This window comes from Benincasa hispida, chromosome 9, assembly GCF_027475165.1.
Source record: "Benincasa hispida cultivar pf3 chromosome 9, pf3_genome.v1.1, whole genome shotgun sequence".
Lineage (NCBI taxonomy): Eukaryota > Viridiplantae > Streptophyta > Magnoliopsida > Cucurbitales > Cucurbitaceae > Benincasa > Benincasa hispida.
In genome coordinates this window covers 33,442,529-33,460,839 of record NC_143486.1, presented here as the reverse complement: position 1 = coordinate 33,460,839, position 18,311 = coordinate 33,442,529, and the positions used below count along the sequence as shown (strand labels likewise).

The window sequence follows — 18,311 nt, the reverse complement described above, 5'->3', positions numbered from 1 at the left end:
AAGTTTAGTCAGCTATTCACGTACCATTGGAGCTTCGAGCCATAGGTCCATAAGGTCCCCTTGGTAGCTCAATGGATTCAAGTTGAGAATCAGTTTTTGGGTCAGTTTGAAATGTTCAAATTGACAAGAGGAAATTCAATTATATATGATATGATTGAACTAGTCAATTATATATGATATAGTTGACATGATATTTGAGATACATTAATTGGAAGAAAATGATATAAATATGATTTATATCTAGTGGAGGAGAAAATGACTATGGTTCATATGTTGAATTTGATGTGATATTAAATCATAGGTTATAAATATAATATGATTATATTTATTTTTTAATCAAACAATTATTAGATAATTGTTGGCGGTTTTTTCTCTGTAACCGAATGAGATAGTTGGAGGTTGCAACCAATTCTCGTAACTAAAGGATAAAAGGAAAATGATTTTCATTTTGCAAGAGATCAAAAATTCACTCACCGATTTGAGTACACTGCCTATCGCCTAGCAAATCGAGAGCATACACAATAGCTCAAAGTTTACTAAACGATCGTGTACACATACGCGTTTCCTAAACGATCACATAGAATTACCTAAACGATCGTCTAAACAATCAACCCCAGTTTACTAAATGATCAAGCAGTTGTCTATACGATAGACTTCCGATATCTCTCACTTGCTTGGTCATGTTGAATGATCGTTCCTTCCTCCTTCCCTCTACCAAATCCAACAGAGCCCACATCTCCTAGATTCTCACTCCGAGAATACCAAGGTTTTTGAGTGGTTGTGTCCTCCATTGTTGCCTTGTTCGTGAGGAGTCCGTTCGTGGGTAGACGACAGCGAGATTTGGTAGACGATAGGCTTGACGATCTCAGCGACACCGAGATTGGTTGGATTGACAAGAGCGAAATTTAACGCGAAGAAGAGTTCTTCAACTGGTATGTATCTCATTCCTTTGTTGTTTAAAGTTCAAAGCATGTCGTAATTTGTTATTAAATCCATAATTTGTATGTTTGATTGTGAATACAATATTTTTGTTACAATGAGTTTGGAGTGACCTTGCTTCCGCTTAGAGGTACTCTTTGATAAGAGTTCCTTTACACTGGTGATCAACGCAACATCATCAACGAGAGGGAACTTTGACGAGATTGGATGGCGACTATGGTTGGCGTGGGTGTTGGCGGCACGAAGAAGAAAAACAAGAAGGGCCTATGCATGATATGAAGAGGAAGAGATTTTTTTTTTTTTTTCTTTTTTCCCTAACTAACATTTATATATAAATATATATATATAATATTCCAAAATTCTTTCCTTTTCCTCTCTAATTTCAAAATCCCAACCCTTTTTCTTTATAAATATACATTTTCTTTTTAAATTCCAAATCCAATTTAAATTTCTTTTAAGAATCCAAATCTCTTAAAATCTTTAATCCTTAACTAAATAAAATAATCCATTTTCCATCTCTTACTTAAAAACAAATTTTAAATTTTCCAATTTTAATTCAATTTCTCAAATTAAATTAAAATTGAAGTCAAATCCCAAATTCTCCTTAATTTAAAACTTAAATTCAGAAATTCCTTTACTGAAGCAAAATATTTTAAATTGAATTCCTTTTACAAAAATTCAATTTAACCTCAAAATTTAAAATAATTATCAAATATTACAAAACAGCCAAATTTAAATTACACAAAAATTTGAGATGTAACAGAAACCGTGAGGAATATTTACGAATTAGACAACCTTGGCAATGTTTGATAAGTATTTTTCAATGATTTCTATGCCTATGTGAACTGGCCAGTTTTTTAAAAAATGCGAACTAGAAAAATCGGGATTGTAAAATTCAAACAAAATACCACTTGAAAGAAACCCTTTTTTTAACATGTTCGACCTCTGAATGTGAAGATCTCAGATTGATTTATACTAAATGAACGAGCTTGGTAATGTTATTTCCAAGTATAAGTAAAGGATTATGAATAAATGACATAGAATATCCCTAAAATTGGAGCATAGAGCTCTAATTCAAACAAAGTTCGGCCAATCTAATACGAAAAGTATAAGTTGAATATTACATTGATACGACATACTGCTTTCTTTCTGAATCAACCCCACTTAAAACCAATTACTCTACCATAGAGTTGGCAACCCCAAAATGCATTTTCCCTGTTTCCTTTTCTTGCTTCCATAGTCAACCACTGGAAACAGGCCGTTAGAATAAAGGTGGTGAAATAAAGACAGAAATCACCCGACTTTTCTTATCATGTTGTATCAATAATAATGTTGAAGACAACAAAATACAATTCTATTATAATCAACACCACCCCCCCCCCCCCCCCCCCCCCCCCCACCGATTCAACTGAGTTTTTAAATACATCACTACAGCTAACATTATGGGGACAATAAAATACATCTCTACTAAACCCAAAAATATTTTCAACTCAGGTTTTATATACATCACTACAGTACACTATGGAAGGTTTGTCCTCTATCAACGAGTTCTAACCCCCTCTTCTAATCTTTTTGGCAAAACATTCTAATGAGCATGGTTGTGTTCTAAGCCTGTCTTCATACCCTTCATCTCCCCAACAAATGCCAACTGAATTTCCTAAATCTCTAATGGAATGGAATATTGTGTTAAACTATTTGCCATGGAAATGAGGGTTCAGCCTCACTATGCTACGCTATATGTATATACTACACAAAGGCACAATTCGGTATGTACTCCCCCCCTATGAATCCCTATACTCGATTCCAATTTCTGCTTCAGTCAATTCTTCATCACTTTGTTTCAATAGATTGTCACAAAGCATCAAAAGCTTGTCTGCTAGGGGAGGAATCCCTGGATTGCGTCCATCATTGTACAAGTGAGCATTATACATTATTTGCCATACATCATTCCTGAACTCGTCCCTGGTCTTGTATTCCAACCTTCTAACCTTCTCCCTAATGGTTGAAAGATCCATTGGGCGCTCTATGATATCCAGGTAATCTGGAGCCTCCTTCTTGGACACTGGTTTTAAAAAGAGATAGGAAATATCGAACCTGTCTTTGAGGGTCTCCACAATCCGCTCCAAGATATTTGACAAACCAACCTGCATGAAAAATGCCATAGTTTTAGATGAATTGAGCACAGGGAATATACACAAATGTAAAGAAAATCCTACAAAGCACAAAAGTACCTCTCCCCCCCTGCGGCGTTTTGTTGATGATGCATGCTCTGCAACATGTCTTCCCAACTCAATAGGCTTCCTTTTCCCACTACGCTCTTTTTCTAGAACCCTTTTATCAAATCTTCTTGACCTGGGGTCTTCCATATAATCATCTAGTATTTCAGGGATTCGTTTCTTCTTCTTCTTCTTTGCTTTTAGACGTTCTTCTTCCTCCTTATCACTTCTAATGCTTGCTTCAAATCTTCTAATCTCAGCTAACTTCTCTTGTTCCTCTCGCATCCCCATTTGTTCATTGTAAACCCTCCTCACCTTCTCTTCCCTTAGTCTTTCTTCATTTCTCTGCTTCTCTTGCTTTTCCCACCATCTATGCTCTTCTCTAACTTTCTTTTTTCCAGACTCAGATGAACTCATGCTCCCATGCCTTGTATGCTTCTCAAAACTTGACAGCTCAACAATTCTTTTAGTCTTCCGGTACTCCATACCAACACTCCCATCATAAGCACTCCGATCCAAATCAATAACCTCCTTTACCTCCTTTGGCCGTTTGATTATGAGTTTTTTGTGAAGCTGTTCTTTTTCTGTTTCAGCTGCTGATCTAATAATGGTGGCAGAGCGTCTGGAAAATTCCATTTTTTCCCTATCCATATTTGTTGGTGGTCTTATAACAATGGAAGGTTTATGAGCTTCAAGTGAGACCTTTTTTGCATCAGGAGGTCGTATTACAATTGAGGGTTTATGAGACTCAAACTGAATGTCTTCAGTTCTCTTCTTAGAAAATGTAATCTTGTTAACTTTAACAGACTTCCCAGTTTCATTGTCAGAATTGACTGGCAAGTCAGAAGTCTGTGGCAGTGCAGGACTAAGATTGTCAGACAGTCTGTCAGATGAGCTGCATTTGAATTTCACTGGAAAAACTTTTGCCATCAACGTAGATTTTTCACCCTCGAATGCTTCTGTTGTAGAACTTTTTGCAACGGCTTTAGGTGTAACCTTCTTAGTTACAGCTTTCTGATGGGATTGATTTGATGGATCTAGGGTATTCAACTTTATTGATACTTTTTCTTGATCTGTTGTCTCTGGTGTTTCAAGATCCTCTCCATACTTGGGGCAATTCTTGTTCGTCCGCATGTGTCCAAACTGAGAACAAAAAACTTCAGAAAGTCAGCATATTGAGGGGTCAGAGCCAGGGAAATTTTAAACTAAAAACTTTATGTACCTGACCACACTTTCCACACACAAAACTCTCTCGAGCTGATTTCTTCTCTTTAAAATTCTGATCAAGAAAAGGTTAAATTAATATGGTTCCAACCAGCATATAGAGAATAATGACGTAAAACCAATATCCACCTTTTCCCCAGCCTAATCACTCCCATCACCAAAACTGAAGCAACAACATAAAAGATATAGTTTAACCAAAAATAAATAAATAAAATAAAAATAAAAAGAGTGAGAAATTAAGAACGGGATCAATTCTACTCATGAAGGCTGTGAACAGTTTGGCTGCAGGTGTCTAAACTTCTCAAAACCTATCCATGATAAATAATACCTCCATCAGTTCCTTTAAAGTTTTCATTTTAAATTAAGGTTTGTGAAATACAGCTCCGAGATTCTTTTTTTATTCCCTCTTGTAAAGATATAAGGGGTCGTGATAGTTTGATCGTCAATTGAACTTTGAAAATTTTCTTCGAATACTAGAGATCTTGGGTTTAAGGAGTTTCTTTTTAGAAGGTGGTTGGATTCATGATCACTGTTTTTGGAAGATTTAAGTGGCGGTGATCTAATATCGCTTGTTGAGCTCTGTTTCGTTCTCCTGTTGGAAAGATTTCAACTGTAAGAAGAGAGTTTATTTTCAAGCTTCTTGGTGCTACTTCATCAAAAGATTCTCTCATCTAGTTTTTAGTTTGTGCAAAATTAAAGAGTTTTTCAGTTTACTCTTTGTTGGTATTTATTTGGTTGGTGGTCGCTGTTCTGGGTTTCTCTGGTGTTTTTGTAGTAGTGATGTAGTCGCAGTTGGTTATTTTCTTTGAAGTTTTACTTTTAAATTTTTTTAGTTCTTTCAGTTCTTGAGTTTGAGTTCTTTAGTTAAGAATTGGTTGTAATTTTTAGTTTGTTACCGTGTGGTAACTTTGTTTAGCTGTTGGGCTGTGTTATGTTTTGGATTAGTATATAAGCTGAATCCTTTGCATGATTAAAGCATCTGAAATATTATTCAAGTTTTCAAACTCTCCCAACTTGTTTACACTGAGTAGTCATTACTTTTTTAGTATTTGGAGGCATGACTCTAGATCTTTTATTTTTCTCTCCTTTTGGGAGATTGTATTTTAGACTTGATTATACCATAAGAGATTGTATCCAGCAAGACAATTACGGAAAAGGGAAAACAACTGAAGATGGGAGTTTAAAACTATTCCCACAATAAGGATAAACGTAAACCCTATATTTTAAACGAAGCTTATGATTAGTGTCAATAGTTCCAAAGTGAAACAATTTCAGAAATTTTTTCTTTTAGTACAGAATTGGGGGTGGGGAGATTTGAACCAAGGTCCTCTTGGTCCTCAACACATACAGATGTCAGTTGAACTAAACTCTTGTTGCTACAATTTCAGAATATTGAAACAAGAGGATCAAGTAAATCCCAGTGTCCCACCAACAGATAAAACTATATTATTTTTAAAAAAAATTAAAAAAATAAAAATAAAAATAAAACCCTCCATACCTTGACTTTGTCTCCTGATATCTTCAATTTCTTATTGATTAGGTTCATCTCTGAACTATAGTTCTTCTTCGTGGGTTTCAATTTTCCAAACTTTTCTTTTCGATTAATAATATTTTCAACCTGCCATCATATCACACGGCACTAATTATCTATAAATCGTCCCTCAGATGTGAGTAAAGAAAATTGATCCCATGCTTAAGAGATCAAGATAATGAAAATCACAAATAATCACATATTAGTACCTCCTTCTGTTCTCTTATATTTTCTTTAGAAATATAGGTGACATCAGGTTGGGCAATACTAACAAAATGTCTGGTCTGCTCAGGATTTTCATGACCAAAACTAGCTTGAAAACCTGTAGACAACACTGCTTCTCCCATGACTTTATTCTTCTTCTTCTTCCTCCTCCTCTCAGCTTCATCTGCATAATAGATTCTACATTAGCGCCAGATAAAGGTGCGAATTCCCCCAAGTGCAAGGGACTAATAAGCTTTGACCACGGATAGAATTGCATTGAACTAATGGGTGTTCAGAATCTCCCAACTTAAGCAATGTCATTGATACACATCATTCCCCGTGAAAAAGTACAACTAGCCAGGCAAAAGAAGCAAAACATAACTAATTTATTCTGAAAAGTGAGAATTCTAACTAGAACAATGAAAACGAGGTCCCGCATAATTCAAAGTATTGGCCAATATGGTGACCCAACTAAGTCATATGATCATATCCACTTTTTTTTAAATGAAAACAAGCCTCTTCATTGAAGTAATGAAAACAGATTATTGCTCAAAGTACAATAAGAGACCCAAAGGACGAAAGAAACCTAGGGATCAAAAGATGCACTTGGGAATCCCAACTAGATTCACACCTTCCTTAGCATGCTCATCATATCCATAAAGAATCTAACAAAAATATTCCAAAGAACAAAGGAAGCAAAAACACAATAATCGAACTAGAACAATACATACCGAGAGAACTTAGCTGGAAAAATAAAAGCATGCCAATTTAAACATGTCTTTTGGATAGAGTACACCAAGATGAAGCATTTAACCGAGCTACTTCAAAACGATCCATCCACCCAATAGAAGGGATAAATGTGCAGAAAGGGTTTTGACTAAAAAATTCCCAGAAGCTCCTAATGACTTGGGTGGATGGATCGTTTTAAAGAACCTTACTCTATCGCCAAAAATGAACCATGCTATCAATGATAAGCAAAGCATTGAAGAATTCCCCATGAGAGAAGGTAAAAGCTAATCATCCAAGCCAAATCCATCACGCAGAAATTTTCCATAAATCATATACAAGAGTTGTCCATACCGTCCATCAGCAACCTGCACAACTCTGCAGCTTCCGCCACTTCATCTTCAATCTCTTCTTCTGTTTGAGCAATGGATGGACGTCTCCTCATTTTAAGTCCCTTGACCCCATCAGTTTTTTCATGTCGGATCTCAAATGTATCAACTTCATCTTCAAATTCCTCTGCATCCAGCAAATTTTCCAAATCTCCAGCAAAGGAATCTAGATCACTATTTCCTTCAGAGTCACTCTCGTTCTCAGCACCATCTGAGGCTGAAAGACTCTGAATTTGTCGTTCCCAAATTTCTTGACACTTCTCTCTTGTCTGACGCTGAAGTTGCAGAAAGGACATTCGCTGGCCACGTGCATATTTGCTGATAGTTGTTGGATCTACTTGTACCCCAGAAGCTGCTTGCTCACTCGAAAGCCTCCGTATCATAGCAATTCTGTGCCATCTGGTTAGTTTTGCTATCTGTTCTTCAGATACATCAAACTTGAGAAGAACCTGAAATATCAAACAAGATGAACATTTCAAGGTAGTAAGCGTAAGAAAAATAGCAGGGAAGTACTGATAATGCAAAGCTCCAATATCTAATTAGAGCGGGAAAATAAGAATATCAATTTTCCTATGCAAAAAGAAAATATTTTTAAGAGACAATTACACTTTTCACAAGTCGCACATTGTTAGCTACAATGATAAAAAGTTGACTATAAATATTTTATTAATTTTATAATGTTAATTAAGATGTCATGAAACTAATTTTCTTATTTTTCACTTCTTATATATACACACACACATGCATACATATATGTATGTAATCATTACTATAGATGGAAAAAAAAAAAAGGAAATTCGAAGCAGGTAAGTTTATGCATTTACATGCTTAAAATATGAGTGATGTATTTCATTCTAAAAATTTAAATAATTGTATCTAGTTAAACCCCTACAGACTTTGTACGACTACAACTTGTCTAACATATATCTATTAAGTTAAAAGTGTCTAATCTAGTGTCAAAGTGTCCAAATATTCAGCACAAACACACTAGTCAAACTAAAGTGTTCGTGCTTTACTATTGACCAATGAAACAATGTTCAAAGCTATTTCGGAATGCATCGCCTAGAAACTTCTGGCTCCATGTCCAAAAATGGAAATAATAGAATAAAATGGAGAAAATTTTATATAGCCATTATATCAAAAATAATGTCTGAATTAAGAGTGAATATAAACTACAAAAAGATACAGAAGTGAGCTTTAGGTGAAACTCCATTTTAATGAAGTTTTTAATCTACCACATAAAATTCTTGTGTGAAACATGAAATGACACACGAGACACTATAAAGCTAAAAACAATTTTTCAACAGAAAACCAGGTACCTCTTTTGCAGCATCCATGCTCAACCTACGTAGGTCAGCATCTGTTCCTGTCACTGCAGAGCTTCCTCGACTAGAGGCTGCTTTTTTCTTTAAAGATGCATTAGAAATAGGTGCTTTTGGAACCGAACGAACGTAACTAAATCCAAGCCCACGACCAGATGGATCACCAACACCTGTAATTTCCAGCCGCTCTATATTTTCTTTTCCCTTTTTATTTTAGTTCGGTTGGGAATCAGAGAAGGTTGAAAATTAGCAATCAATCACCGTATCCTTCTTTAGTGATCAATTTTCTTCTATCTTATATTCAATTATTTATCCATTTTTTAATTCACATTGTAGTTGAAAAGATGAGAATCTATTCAAATATATTTCATTCTTTGGAAGATAAGTAATAAAAACTTAAAAGAAACAAACTAATAAAAAACAATTTAATATCAGTTCATCTACAGAAATCAACAGAGTGTGATCCACCTTCTTTTTTTTTTTTTGAGAAGAAACATTTGAATAAATGAAATAAGGAGAAACCCCAGAGCACCTAAAGGTGATTGAAAAAAGGGATTTCCAATTAGAAACTAAATAAGAAAGACTAAAATTCTTAAAAGGTGCCTCATTTTGCACCAATATAAAGCAGTAAACAGAACCAAGTCATGAGCTATAAAAAAATAATAATAAAAAAGTCACTAAAAAGTCGTGCTATCCACCTATCAAGTGATTTCAATCTTAATTTTTACCATTTGGCAAACAGTCCTTTTCTACTCTATTCTTTCACAAACAAAATATAAGATAAGATTAAACAATTTCAAAAACTTGACAAAAAGGACAATAGATGAACCAGATACTTGCTATAATGGAGATAAGCTAAGATTCATTACCTGGGTCGTACAAGCAACAAAATTGCTACTTAAGTTCCAGGGAGTTATCTGCAACTCTCTTTCAATGTGAGATGCAGCAGCCAGGGTAATAGCTTCATCAGGAAGTCTACTCATCGCAGATGAAATTGCAGAGGGATGAACCTCTGAAAGTCCCAAATGTTTCAGACGGTACAAACCAGCTTGCATGCTTTCATACTTGCATACCTAACATTTCAAAAGGAAGATGGTATAAGAATAAAGAAAACAATACAGCAACGCAACAATATATACCATAGTATAGGCCCTAGATTTACATTCATTATAATTTTCATAGAATATGGATCATAGTTCCTAGACATGCTAGAATTTTCTGTTGGCTGTTCTTGTCTTTAAGAACCATTGCATGGATGTGGTTAAGATGGAAGCCTGTAGTTTCAGGCAAAAAGTGAAGTTGGCTTGGGCTAAGGAAGGAGATTGCAATACTTACTTTTTCCACAGAATGGCTAGTTGTCGGAAAAGTAGGAATAGGATCGGTTCATTGGTCAATGAGTCAGAGGGAGGTTATTAGAGATAATAAGGAAGTTGAGGAAGAGGTCATCTTTTTTCTCTAATCTTTATGGGGGACCTTGTGGTGGATAAAGTTCGAAGAAGGTTAGCCTCTTGGAAAAAAATGCTGCTTTTCTAAAGTTGGAAGATTTACCTTGATCAAATCGGTCTTCAGTGATATTTCTATTTCTTTTTTCCCTTTTCATAGCCCCATGCAAGGTATATAAGAGTTTGGACGGGTTGATGCGCGATTTCTCTGGGAAGAAGGGAAAAGACATTTGATTAGATGGGAGGTTATCAAGAGACCAATTTCCTTGGAGGATCTTGAAATTGGTAATCTTAGGGTGTGAAACAAAGCTCTGTTGGCCAAATGGTGCGGCATTTCTCCTCTGAGCCCAATTCTATGACGTAGGATCACTACTAGTAAACACGGCCACCATCCTTTCGAGCGGTTGTCTAAGGCAGTTAAAGGTACTCACAGTGGAAGGATATTTCATTTTGAAAGAGCTTATATCTTCTATTTACTTGGTCCATATGTGTGGTCGGAGAAGAGAGGGACATGTACTTTTGGGAAGATCATTGGGTGGGAGAGAGACCTTTTTGTGCTTTGTTTCCTCGTCTCGTCCCTCAAAAATCATTTTATCGTTGACTTTCTTACGTGGTCTAGGAGTTTTTGTTCTTTTTCTATCAGGTTTTGTTGCTTTCTTTCCGATTAGGAAGCAATGGATGTGGCTGCTCTTCTTTTTTTCACTCAAGGGTCACCCCTTTATGAGTTGGAGAAGGGAGGTCAGATTTTGGATCCCCAATCCTTTGGAAGGGTTTTTGTGTAAGTCTTTCTTTCATTGCTTGGTTGATCCTTCTCCATTCAAAATGTCAGTCTTTACGGTGTTTTGGAGAGTTAAGATAAGGAAGGTGAGGTTCTTTAACTAGGAAGTTCTACACAGCCATGCTAACATGTTGGATTAGCTCGTGAGGAAGATGTCTTCGCTTATTGGGCATGTCTTTTGTATTCTTGGTCTGAAGGTGAATGAAGATTTTGACCATATTCTATGGCGTTGAGTTTGCAAATTGTGCCTAGGGTTCTTTCCTCCAGACGCTTGGTATGATGTATGCTCGTCACAGAGATACTAGCGCTATGATCAAGAAGTTCCTTCTAAATCTACCTTTTGGAAAGAATGGCTGCTTTTTATGGCTTGTTGGGCTGTGCGATTTTATGGATTTTGTTGGGTGCGCAAAATGTCTTTTAAGAGAGTGGAAATGGACCACATGAAGATTTGGTCTTTCGTTCAATTTCATGTTTCCTTGTGGGCTTTAATTTTTAAGACATTTTATAACTATTCTATAGTCATCATTTCATATAGTTGGAGTCCCTTTTTGTAAAGGAGGAAGCTCATATTAAAAAAAAAAAAAAAAAAAAAAAAAAAACCCAAAAAAAAAAACAAAAGAACAAAAACAAGACTTTTCATTGAATTAATGAAATGAGTCTAACGCTCAAAATACAAAATAAGAAACATAACAAAATATGGAACTTTCAATCACATAGCAAGAGACAAGACTAAACAAAAAATTAACTGATAGAAGGAGTACAAGGCTTTACTTGATGAAGTTTGGTTCGAAAGCAACCAACGGGTTTTTCATGAAAAATCCTTATTGTGGATTAATTGATTTGAAGTTGCAAGCCTTAATGTATCCCCATCCAGTGGTACTCTCTTTCCAAGAAATTTTAAAGTTTTTTGGTGCAAGACATTTGTTTAAATTGGAGAGCTTTCGAGATTAAAGTCTTCTTTTTTTTATATTTGGTTTATGAGTTCATTTGGTATTTTATTGTGTATCTTCTTATGTTGAGAATTGTGGATATGATGAGGGTGCTATGGATGTGTCAACCTAGTTGAAATATCTGAGTGCACCTGTTGATCCTCTCGTCTTGATTGAATGGATTATTATGTCTCATTGTATTTCAAGCATTAGCCTCTTTTCATTATATCAATGAAAAGTTTGTTTCCGCTTAAAAATAAAAAAAGAGGAGAAATAAATGCATACGATTTTAATCTATTGAATAGAGTAATAGAGTTTGGAGACTACTTGATGCAAGTCTTGAAGTATCTTTTTTTAAAAAGAGAAACAATACTTTTCATTGATATAATTGAAAAGTGTCTTGTGCTCCAAAATACAAGATACCACGAACAACAAAATTAACAAGGATACATATTGCGTAATACAAAGACAGAGAGACAAAACATTTCATTTCAAACAAATATCTTGAATGGAATAATTGGCAAAAGCTTTAGAATGAGAACACCATGATGAAGCAAGAGTCTTGAAGTCTTGAAGTATCTTGGATATTCTTTTATGTTTCTTAAAATATTTAGTCATTCTTGGGGTAGGTAGTGTTTACCGAGACCTTTTGTATTTAGTTCTTCAAGTTTTTATATTCAAGTATTAGTTCTTTTAGATCCATTCTTGGTTCTAAAAAGTAGTTGATTTATTAGTTAGTTAGCCGGCTGGCATAAAGCTATAAATAGCTTGTTGTACTCGTCTCAAAGGAATAATTTTGAATAGACTTTACTTCCTGAACGCAAATTCTAGTGGGCTTGTTTTTTTGTATGCCCAAGCATTCTTTAAAGAAAGTTGTTTTCATTTTAAAAATAAAATAAAATAAAAAGTAAATTCATCGATGAAAAGGAACCAACAAAAAGGCACTTATGTTGCTTACATCCTCAGGTGTCACAGCATCTTTTTTCAAAGAAATGCTTGCGTTGCGCTTCTTAATTAAAATAATCTGTCCGCTCGAATTTCTCTGCAGTATTATATATGATTCAGTCATTCATAATGAAGATAAACATGAAGTAAACTTACAACATCGTAAAGTACAAATGAGGGTGGGTTGTTTATTCGAATTGAGCGTATAATTATATTATGCATATAAAAATGTTATGAACTAACCTGCTGCAGAGCATATTCCTTCAGTTTCTTCCTAATTATAGTCTCAGACAGGTATGGAAACTGAGAAGGTAGTTCCTCAACACGGATGTCAGGGATTCGTCGACGCTTTTCAGCAGCAAGGAATTCACGAAACATATACAAAGTTAGTCTATTCATCATAAAAGTTTGAAGAGACTTTGTTCCCGGAGAAAACACCTCCATCAGCGGCTCCTGCACAAAATACCAATTAATAGAGCTGATAACAGAATTTGATTAAGGACATTAGAATTCGTCTGGATTGATTTTTTAAGTGCTTAGAAAAGTGTTTTTAAGTAGGGAAAAAAATTAAAACAGCTCCTTAAGCACATAGAAAGTAGAATCCAAACCTTCCTTAAATATTCATCTTCTTGAACTTCTACAAATGTATCGGAAACAAAAAGGAGAAATCAATAGGAAAAGTTATTAGAATAATGGTCTGATGGAAGGAGATACAAGCCTAGGGACAAAATAACTTCCAAAGGCCTTTGAAGACTTCTTTTCCCATAAAACCAGCTTATTTTGTTTGAAGCTGCAGTCATTTGTCCATCTGCACTGGTTTTTCAGTGTTCCATTGGCTCATTCATTTTGAAGATTCAAGATTCTTTGGTTCTTAGGTTCTTACCGATGTTCTCATTCTATGATTTAAGTGTATTCATCTCCAAATTTCTTGTTTAATTGGAGGGCTTTTTTTTTTGTATTCTCCTCATAATAATGCATGGTTCTCTTAGGTTTGTTCATTTTAAGTTTTCTGAATCTTCGTTTTGTTTCCTTGTAATTTGAGCATTAATCACTTTTCATTTTATCAATGAAAAGTTCTGTTTCGTTTTTTTTTAGGGAAAAAAAAAAAGAAAAGGAAAAGTTATTAGACTACATCTAATATATTGCAATTTCAATCAGTTGACCTCATTTCCTAAATTCAAACCAATCAACTTAGTATCCTGTCTACAAAATTTTGGAGATTTAATAAAATAATTAACTTACTCAGACACTATACATTACATTTTTGGAGATTGATTAAAATAGTTAACCTCCATCGTGGTTCTACCATTTGCTCACAAAGTGGCAAGGAAAGAACCTTGCCTCGTTCTTGGCAAAGATTTTCAGCACAATAAGAGTTCAAGCCGACTTATTCATAACTCTGATGTCTCACGTCCTCATAATACTTCTAAAAAAACAAACGTCAAAGTAACGTTACTGCTTAAGGAAAATGACTGCCAAACTTTGGTTCGCCTCAAGTCTTCTTCTAATTTTCTCTTTCCAAGAAATTTCCAAGGTTCTTTTTTCAAAAAGGAAACACCACTTTTCATGATGAAATAAAGAGACTAATGCTCGAATTACAAAAAACTACTAAAAATAAGAAATAGGGATCAACAGATGCACCTGGCTATCTCGACTAGGTCGACACACCTATAGCATCCTCATCATACCTCAAAACGAACATTTTGAATACAATAGAAAACCATGTGTCTAAAAATACCATTACATAAAATGAATGAAAGCATTCCAATTAAGACAAATATCTTGAATAGAATAATCCGAAATTTTTTTGGAAAGTGAACACTAAGAAGAAGCTTTAACTCTTGCAATCTCATAACGATCAAACCATTTAAGAGACTTTTCTTGAAAAATATGTTGATTTCTCTCCAACCAAATTTCTATCAAAACTACTTTAATTGCATTAATCCATAACTGAAGCAAGTGAGCTTTTAAAAAAGGACCAATGATAAGCTGAGACACATTCTCCTTGAAAACATTGCTGAAAACCCAATGAAGATTAAATGTCGCAAACAATTTCCTCCATAATTCCAAAGAGCAGGGAGCAGATTGAGGGCAAAAGATAATGATTTGGCAGCTTCCTTTGAAGAGTTTGTGAGCAATTGAGAGAACCATAAATCATTGCCCAAATTATGATATTTATTCTCCTCGGGCAGCTTGATTTCCATAAGTTTTTGTACAACAGACTGTCTATTGGTGAAGATGAGTTCAAATGCTTGAATAATAATTTCACAGAAAAAGCACTTGAAGCATCTAAAGACCAAAATCTACAATCTTACCCATCAACTATCCTTTTACCTTCTAATAAAAGTAAAAGATTTTGAAAATCCTGAATTTCATCATCTTTTAGTAATCTCCTGAAAGTAATTGACTACGACAAAGCAGTTGAATCCCAATGTTGAAAAACTGAACTTTCAGGAGACAAGGTAAATTCTATATAATTTTGGAAACAAAGAACAGTAGAGAGGAACTCAACCAGTTGTGATGCCAAAAGGAAATTTTAAAGGCATTACCGAGTTTAAAAGATGCAAATGATGCAATTTTTTGCCAAACTCGGGAAATAGTAATAGTAATCCAAGGACTTCTAAGGCTTTCCCTTCTTTTCCAGCCGTGTGTCATTCAAATGAATCACTATCATGAATATTTTTTACTACCTTACACCAAAGAGCTTCTTTCTCATGCATAAACCTCCAACCCCATTTTACCAATAGAGCCACATTTTGGTTTTTTAGATCACCAAAACCAAGGCCTCCGTGTTTTTGTTGTTTGGAAACTATCTCCCATTTGACAAGGTGATTAATCTTGCTTCCATCAAAACCTTCCCAAAAGAACTTTCTCATAATCTTTCCAAGGTTCTCATTTCATAATATATATAGTGGTTGGAATGCTTTCATTAATCCTTTCTAATTTTGGTTTATCTTTGCCTGTCTTTGTTTGTTTATTTTTGTCTTGTATTGTCTGTCTTTCTTATTTTGTTTCCTTGCATCCTTGAGCATTAGTCTTATTTCATTCTCTTGATGAAAAGTTTCGTATCCTTTTCTAGAATGGTCGAATTAAGCCTTGACCTCAACAGCATTTAGATTTTTTGCTTGCCCTTGGACCATTGGGATAAGATAACTCGTAAAATGAATAATATAATAAATTAGTAATGAATTTAAATTATGGCAATGAATTATTTCAAGGAGCAAGTTGGTAATTTTTCTCACATCTAACCCCATTGTCTTCTGACCATTTTATCATGTAAGCTTGTATCAACATAGTACAAGGAATCAAATTCAAGAAACAAAAGACCTCTAGAAGCCGTGATTTTAGTACCTTGGGACATTAATATACTGTCCACAAATCCCCAAAGACATTTACATACTAGTGGTTCAAACCAAAAATCTAACAACTCCAAATCAATAATGTTACGTTACATATACATTAGCTCTTATGAATCGTTGTTAAGTACTAAATTCAGCAATTTAGTTACATGAGGATGAGACTCTTTTACTCGACTGTACATTATGTTAATGTACAAAGAGAAACTGAAAACATCATGATTGTGTTAAAACTAGAAGAATTCCTAGAAAGTTCATCCTTTCGCAGTAATTGAATTAGTTAATGTGATCTAAATAGTGGGATGTCATCCTTTCATTTATTGTTGGACCCGTCTCCACAAATTGTAGAAAGTGAGATTTTCATGCCCTCTCACGAGGTCATCCTTTCTCAGTATTATAAATATCAAAAAACATTAAGAGTCCGTATCTATGAAAATACAGCAAGCAATCAAACCATGATCTATTCAAGTACAAATTCAACCAAATATTGAGAGAATCTGATAAAATTAAAACAAGAAAAGAGAATGCTGTCAATCAAATAAAGCAAGTCCAATTAAATAAAGAAAAATAATAAAACTAAAAAAAAAAAGAGAGAGAGAGAAACAAGAAACAAAACAAAACCAACCTGCTGGCCAACTGCAAAATTTTTGTCAATACGTCTTAGGGAAAGCTTCCCCTTTGCAGAACGGACCAATATATAATCAGTCATTGGCACCTTGTGGGAAAATACAGGTGACCTGTACATGTTTGTTTCAAGAGATGCCTGTATTGAACCACCTTTTAAATCCCCAAGATAAGGAGATTTATCTGAAGGTTCGAGGATAATGACATGTCCTAAACTATCCCCCCCATTTCGCAACAGTGCACCAGTTTGATCATCGGGGGACGACTTTTGATAATAAGTGCATAGTCTTGCCCCCATTCCAATGTTGCCCAAAAGTAAAGGCCTTTCTTCACAATACCTACGACAAAGATAGCATAATTAGTAAGAAAAAAAATATTAAAGGAAACAAAACTTTCATTGATAGAATCAAAAGAGCCAATGCTCAAAGTACAATGAAACAAACATAAGCAAAATAAAGTGATTACATCCATTACAGCCAAATACAAAAGGTAAAGAACTCAGTAAAAAATATGCATCCCAATGATCAAGAACCAAATCATTGACCAAATCGGCAAAAAATTAATTAAATTTTGATTACTTTCAAAGGTCTTTCCGGAGAATGCTCACTAGCTCAGCGAGTAAAATTAATGACATCTCCGATGCACCAAGATTCAACACAATAATCTAACAGACATCAAATTAGGCCACAAAAACTTCCTTTCATGAATTCATTCAAACCATGGACATTATCAAGTCATACACTACAAGGATAAAGAATAACCTCCTTGAAGAATTTCTATCACCGAAGACTTAACAAAAGACCATCAAATTAAAAGGCCTTGGTGTAATACCAAAAGACTAATTTTGAATGAAAAGATTCTCTCCTTCTAAATGAGGGAGGAGGTCTTTATTTATAGGGAAAAGTGATTACAAGATGCTAACAAGATAACAACTACTAACTAACTAACTCCTTGGTTAGTTTTACAAAAAGACCCCTTGGTACACCATATTCCACCCCCCTAGAATCAGACTCGAGGATGACAATTAGGATGCCAAACGAGCAAAATAAGGTTTGAGATTAGCAACATTGAATTTGGATTAATATGTAGGTCACCTACGATAACTTTGTTTGGTCATCGATCTGCGAATGAGAAGTAACAGTTAAATGCAGTCTTTCACTCATCCCTCAGCCTTATTCGAGTCCGATGGTATTCACTCTTCAAGTCCTCTTTTGAAAAAATCAAGGCTCCTTTCATGTGTTCTCTTTGTAAATAGAATGGAGAGGATCTACAACACCTCTTTTTCACTTGCCCATATTCAGCTAGTGTTGAGAGAATAATATTTTTAATACCTCATGGGTGTTCAACAATGATTTTAGATACAACATGCAGCAGCTTTTAATTGGTCCACATCTAAAGAGAGAGCCCCGTTTGATTTGGTTCAATGCGGTCAAGGCTTTTTTGGCTGAATTGTGGTGTGAGAGAAACCAAAGGATGCTTCATGAAAAAACCCTTGGCTGGTCAGACCATTTGGAAGTCGCCCGTCATGATGCTTATTTGTGGTGCATCCAATCCAAGCAATTTGAGGCCTATCCTCTTCAAAACTTTTGTTTAAGTTGCCGAGCTTTTATCTTTACAGCATAGTTTGCTTTTGATTTTGGCTGTTTGTTTTGTTTATTTATAGCGATTCAGAGCTTCTAGCTTCTT

At 34.9% G+C, this 18,311-nt stretch overlaps 1 protein-coding gene across 4 annotated transcripts in view; it reads right to left on the bottom strand.

Moving 5' to 3' along the window:
• Window positions 1-2,386: 2,386 nt before the first annotated feature.
• The window catches only part of HAF01 (HAC13 protein (HAC13)), a 44,369-nt gene continuing 28,444 nt past the window's right edge, over window positions 2,387-18,311 (bottom strand). For all 4 annotated transcript variants that reach the window (XM_039043440.2, XM_090317839.1, XM_090317838.1 and 1 more), the window contains exons 12-22: window positions 16,627-16,963; window positions 12,889-13,098; window positions 12,659-12,742; window positions 9,421-9,624; window positions 8,549-8,755; window positions 7,195-7,678; window positions 6,120-6,298; window positions 5,878-5,997; window positions 4,378-4,434; window positions 3,171-4,298; window positions 2,387-3,083 (exon numbers count right to left, since the gene is read on the bottom strand). In XM_039043440.2, coding sequence (XP_038899368.2) covers window positions 2,721-3,083; window positions 3,171-4,298; window positions 4,378-4,434; window positions 5,878-5,997; window positions 6,120-6,298; window positions 7,195-7,678; window positions 8,549-8,755; window positions 9,421-9,624; window positions 12,659-12,742; window positions 12,889-13,098; window positions 16,627-16,963 — 3,373 coding nt within the window. In that variant the 3' untranslated portion in view covers window positions 2,387-2,720. The remainder of the gene's footprint in view (window positions 3,084-3,170; window positions 4,299-4,377; window positions 4,435-5,877; window positions 5,998-6,119; window positions 6,299-7,194; window positions 7,679-8,548; window positions 8,756-9,420; window positions 9,625-12,658; window positions 12,743-12,888; window positions 13,099-16,626; window positions 16,964-18,311) is intronic.